General features: G+C 36.1%; 1 protein-coding gene across 1 annotated transcript in view; it reads right to left on the minus strand.

Annotated features, from left to right (window-relative positions):
* Nucleotides 1-237: 237 nt before the first annotated feature.
* LOC104075238 (tyrosine-protein phosphatase non-receptor type 4) overlaps nucleotides 238-6,019 on the minus strand; it is a gene marked incomplete at its 3' end in the record, with an annotated part of 46,030 nt that continues 40,248 nt past the window's right edge. Inside the window, exons 13-14 of the mRNA XM_009575668.1 lie at nucleotides 1,669-1,803; nucleotides 238-396 (exon numbers count right to left, since the gene is read on the minus strand). Of these exons, the coding sequence (XP_009573963.1) occupies nucleotides 238-396; nucleotides 1,669-1,803 (294 nt within the window). The remainder of the gene's footprint in view (nucleotides 397-1,668; nucleotides 1,804-6,019) is intronic.

The following is a 6,019-nucleotide window of genomic DNA, read 5'->3' on the forward strand; positions in this document are numbered from 1 at the left end:
GTGGGTGGGTAAGGTATTGTAATCCTGCACCAGGAACATGTCAGATATAGGTCTTTACTTCTCTATCATTTAATTTTCAGTAAGACCTATACTGATACTCCCTAAACAACAGCTACCCTTTTTTTAGATTTTCTGGCTCTCCCTGACCCAATTTAACACTGAATTCTTAACGGCGAAGATTTCTGACTCATCTTCAGAAGCCCTGCATGCTACCATACAGTAATAAAAAGAACTTACGGTGATGATTCCAGTATGATGCTATTAGCCTGGGTGGAAGATGGAGATCTGTGATTTACAAATACTTCACTTGGGGAAGTGTGAACTACGTGGTCCACTAAATGTCCAACTGATGAGGGTCGTAACCGGGCTCCTTCTTGAGTGAAGGCAGAGTTGCGACTAAGAGGGAAAGCATAGCAGTGCAATGTGAAAAGAATATTATTATTAATCTACATTTCTTATACCACTACAAAGGAATGCTAAAATAATTACTTCCTCCCAGTGCAAGCATATGTTCATATATATATTTTTATTAAATAATTTAAGCTTTCAAAAATCACTGAAACAATTATGTTGTCAGATCAACATCCTATATTTCATAATTTTCTTTTTAAAAGTGTTCAAAAAATATTTTCATAAACACTAAATGGCTAATATTTGTCCTTTTTTTTTTTTACTTAAAAAAATCTGAAAGTATTATGGTCCAATGAACAGGCTACTGGACTGACAGTCCAGTCAATGAGAAGAAAAATGAATCCCCAAGAAGAAAAATCCTAGCTCTGTTCATGGCAGAACTTAACGTTAATTCATTAAGATGAACATTTTATCCCCTGCACCTTCTCCTGGAAGAATCATAAGCTTTCCACTGAGAGTCTTATAATTTCTGTGACATGAAATTTTCCCATTTGAAAACTAGCATAGTGACATAGGCATCTTTCTTAAAATGCTTTGAAACATGAATGATTATGTTATGCTATAAGCACCATTATTACATAATTTTTACAATAATTTTTAAATGCTACAGATATTTACAACAACAGCCTTTTGAATAATATGCTGCAATGCCAAAGAATCTTAAAACCTTCTGGTTTATGCAATACAAAATTGGATAATACCGATTCTTAAGCCAGTTTCAACACACCGAGAAAATCGGTTATTTTCCAAAAGAAATCAGGAATGATTTTTCACTAACTACAAACATAAACCAGAAAGCTCTATCACGTGAAAAGAGTAAGCTTTGAAAGGTAATGCAGAAAAATTGAGGGGAATAAACCTGCAAGGATTTCTGATTAAGTAATTTTCCCCAATGTTTTAAGAAGTGGTATTAACCAGAATCAATTATTTCTAAAATACCACACAGATTTTACTATCAGGTTTTTTTCTTAGCCAAATGAATAATTTAGTTTTAACTGTGCTTGAGAAAACTCAAGCTCCCAAATTTAGGGTAGTATGCTACATAACACACTTTTTATAGTTTGAGTGAGAAGCACCTAAAATTCACCCCCAAATAGTTTTTCTTATCTGGAGCTAAATGTTCCAGAGAACCACTCAGCACATAATTTGTGAAGTTATTTGTCTCTATAATGCATTAATCCTTTTATTACACAAGTAGGTCACTCACATTAGAGGGAGAAAGTCACTTCTAGGGAGAGAAGATTCGATGCTACTTACTGATTTGGGGTTCCAGGTGGAGACCGTGATGGTAGGCTCTGTGTTTCCAACCTATCATCAGACAGTGAGTTCCTACTCACTACTTCCCAGTCCATCCCACTCATTAATTTCCGTGCCAAGGGTTTACTGGGGGATCTAGAAGAAGAAAGTAAAGTGACAAACCAAAAATTATATGAGGTAAGAACAAAATTACACAAAATTCATGAAACTGTGGATGTTCTATCATAGGAAACCAAATTACATGTACGAAAGGAAATGTAATAATGCAAAACTGTATTTACATGGGCAGTTCTGTATTTTCCTCAATATATTGTACTTCATTTTCTGTACTTTGTACAGGAATATCAATGAAAAACAGTAATGAAATACTGTTGGCTGGGAGTGAGACAGGCAAGATGGAAGAGGAACCCACTAAAGTTCACTAGGCATTTCTAACGTCTCAAAAAGAATCTGACTTCAACAGAATAGTCAGAGAGGTCTGAACTTAAAAATGGGGTTGGTGGGGGTGGGGGGGTGGAACACCACGCCAAAAAACCTCTAAGTAACTATTCAGCCATCTCAGGAAAAATAAAGCAGTGGAAACATCAGCCCAAAAAAAACTCCCAAAGAACTGAGAGTGGGGTAATCATCAATATGGCAACAGAGCAGCTGGGTTTTGTTTACTCATCAGTGATTTCCATCAAGGTGATATGCTTCCTTCCAGAATATGTTTTGTCACCTCTAAGGTAGATGAAACATCCTATTTAAACTTCTTGGTGGGTAACCAAACTTCATTTGGTTTTATGCCAGAAATGTCCTTCAGGTTAAAGGTCATTATCGCCACTGTTTTTATACAGAAGGAATTGTATTTTCTACTCGTTGCCCTTTCTCAATATTGAGGAAACCTTTTCTTCTCATTCTCCAGTCATCCCAGGACACGTACAATCCCCTTCTGCTGTTTCTTTCACCTATTTCTTAAGCACAAACGAGACCATACTTGCAATCTCTCATGAAATAGTATATTCCCTTTTCATACTGGAAATCATCAAATGAATCATTCAAGAATTGTGGTTGCTTTTTTCTTAGCATCACATGGGACAGTTCAGTCATCCCGCAACTAAACATACCCAGGCTTTTGCTGTTTGTTGTTTTCAACTGAAAATTCCGTAGCCAACAACAAAAATTCCTTTAAACAATCCTTAAATATATGTCCTCTGTATTTTATGTTACTGGGTTTTTACTTTACTTCTACTACTTTGATGGTGCTATGTAGTTCAAATTTCTCCTCTATCATTACCCAGCCCTCTCTTGTTCCAGTGATACCTCAATTTTATCAGTCTTTTGTGCCACAATCATTTCATTCCCATGTGCCTTTATATTCTATCACTGTTCTCTACTCTCCAGCTTTGTACAATGAGGTGACAACATATTATTGTGTCAGCGTAACTCCTCCACTTCTTTCCCCAGCTCCATACACCCATACCAGAAAATAACTTCTGCCTTTGCTGTCCTTGGGACACATGGTAACTGTTCTTTATCTTCTTCTTATCATTATCACCTTACCGATTTACTGAAAGTGCAAGTCCAGAAAGAAGGAACTTTGAGAAATTAAGGAACTACCCGCACACAAATCACATATCGTTGTGAAAATGAGAACCTTAGTTACAAATACATTTTTGCTTCTCACGGAACTTAAAACTCAATGCAAGCCACCATCTTAAGCAGACTGTCCTCAGTATTATCAAGAAGGTCTACAACAATAACCAAGCGTCATATCGAAAAACCTATCTTCACATGCAGAAATACGCAAGTCCTATTAATGTCAACAGTGTTTGTTTGATATTAAAGGAGTGGTGATCTGTGTGTTGAGGGTTTATTTTTGTTTTTACACCCCCAAGCAGTTCTGAACATGTATTGCATGCTGCTTTGCTGTTCTAAAGACTTACTGAATAATAGCTGACAAATTTCAGACAGTTAAGCAAGCTGGGCTATTCTAAACACTACTATTTCAGGTCTTACTCTACTTGGGAAAAAAATCTAATGGTATATTGATATTTGAAAACAGGGAAAATACAAATTATTTAATTCATGAGGAAAAACACATCCAGTTTCTTAGCATGTATTCTAAGCAGTATTAATTTGATAGCTTAGTAATTAGCTTGATAGCATGTCAATTAAATCAACATTTCAATTTTTGTAATTTGCTTCAAATGTGAGCAACTCAAACCACTTACACATTTTTCTTCACAAACAGCAAATTTAAGCAGTTCTGAGCAGGTAAAATAACAAGAAACCAGCAGAACTGAAATGCATGTCTAATGTTATCCATTCATTATTCCTTTATTAATCAAAGCTATCATTAGCTAGACTTCACTGACAGCATGCTTGCAGCCAGCAGATTAGCACCAAGAGCCAGCTCTGCCAAGAGGTGGATTCTACTAACCAAAGAATGGGCTGAGGGAAAAATGCAGAGGAACATAATTTATCCAATGCTCAATTAGGTAAATACAGGACTGCTGATACGGTATTTTCTGACAGACATGTAAAGGCAGCTATTGAACCTTATTTACCTTCAGTGAAAAACCAACAAGTAGACTATAAGAAAGTTGAGGGTTTTTGGTTTTGGTTTTTTTTTTTTTTTTTAAATGTGCAACAACAGTGAAAGGGCATTATCCTTGCCTGTACTAAACAAATTAAATTACAGAGAGAGAGACACAAAAGTATATAGGGAGAGGAAAAAACAAGTTTTTCCAAAAATTAAATTCTTGATTGCTGCAAAAAAAAGCCACCGCATTGTATCTTAAGTCATAGTTTGTAACTACATTTTTGAAAACTTCCTCAATCTATGCAACAAATGAACATAACTTTAAAATGAGAAGTATCCCTTTCTCCCCTACCAAAAAAATCCAATGTTAAGAAAACTCACCTTTTACTGCAGATAGGGTCTGATCTTTCAGAAATAATACCTTACTACCATGATAAACAGCTGCAGCGTTTATCAGCAAAGGTTCATTTCAATTATTTTATTAACAGCTCTAACCTCAGAGTCCCACCCACTCATGTTTGTTGCCTCCATTTCCTGTCTTTGCAGAAATTTCAAAGAAAAAATTACCACACTGCAGCACCGAACTTCTCAGTGCTGTGGCTTTTTGATACTAGTTCTCCTGCCAACACTTCTAAATCTGTTATTTTTTTATTAACTTTTAAGATATGTTGTGAACTATTCCTGCAAATTTCTCCTGTATCACTAACTCCTCACAATATGCAAAAAACTTTCTTGTGCCAGAGTGCAGCTGAGCAGATGGGAGGGGGGGAGTAAGCTGTAGAAAACTTTCTAAATGCTTTGAAAAACTTTGAAATTCTAAATTCCACATTTGTCTGCTCAGTCTGGATGCTTCCATTGCTCCTCAGCACAGGGACCTGCTAGTTAACACAGAGTAAACTATTTTCAGATATTTTTTTTTTTGGTGCATCTGCAGAGACATTCCTAAAAAAGTTGGAAGAAGTCCTATCTATCTGAGTAGGGACAGAGACCAAAAACTTTACCTGCCCCCAAAATCAAAAACAGTCTTACAAGCTATGTCAAATAAAAAAAAAAACCCCAAAAAAGAAACCACAAGTAGCAGGGATGATACTACATAATGCAACTAAAAAAAAAAAGCATGACAAATTATATTAGCTCAGCTACAGTACACAAAAGCTTTCAAAGACAGAATTTGTTTTGCATCCCACAGCTGAATTCTCACAGGAGCTGGGAAAGAAACAGTGTATTGTTTGGCAATACATGTGGGAATCTTTTAAATCATTTCTGTCCCAAAAAGAAATATAACCTGGAGCCACAGCCTTGCTTTGTATTTTGACAAGGAGTACAGCGAATGCATTTCTCGGCAAAACTGGCAACTACTGCTTCAGGCAGAGAGACTGAAACTGTATACAAATCTGCAGATACACCACAAATGACATATGCAGTTTAAAGCAATGAGGAATTATTTAACTAACCTGAATAAATGCATGGCTGAAGCAAGATTGGATTTTTTGAAACAGAAACTGCAACTTAGTGTTAGGGAGTTTGCAAATACAAATGACTGACTGAGATACCCACTCACTATGACACAATGCACATAAACTACCTTCTCTCAGCTCCAGTACACACCATCAGAACTGAACAGAATTAGAATATTTTGCAAGGACTCTAAGAGACAACAGTGCTCTCTAAGAAATCTCTCAATTCATTACTTGATCGAAATTATTTCACTTTTATTATCTACTTTCACTTTTATTATGCTCCTGGGAATTCTTATGGGTTTTCTTGGGTTGTGAATATCCTGCAACAAATGAGGCCAAGAGAATAAATGTAATGAAGATGGGGGGG

This window comes from Fulmarus glacialis, unplaced genomic scaffold, assembly GCF_000690835.1.
Source record: "Fulmarus glacialis isolate BGI_N327 unplaced genomic scaffold, ASM69083v1 scaffold15404, whole genome shotgun sequence".
Classification (NCBI taxonomy): Eukaryota; Metazoa; Chordata; class Aves; order Procellariiformes; family Procellariidae; genus Fulmarus; species Fulmarus glacialis.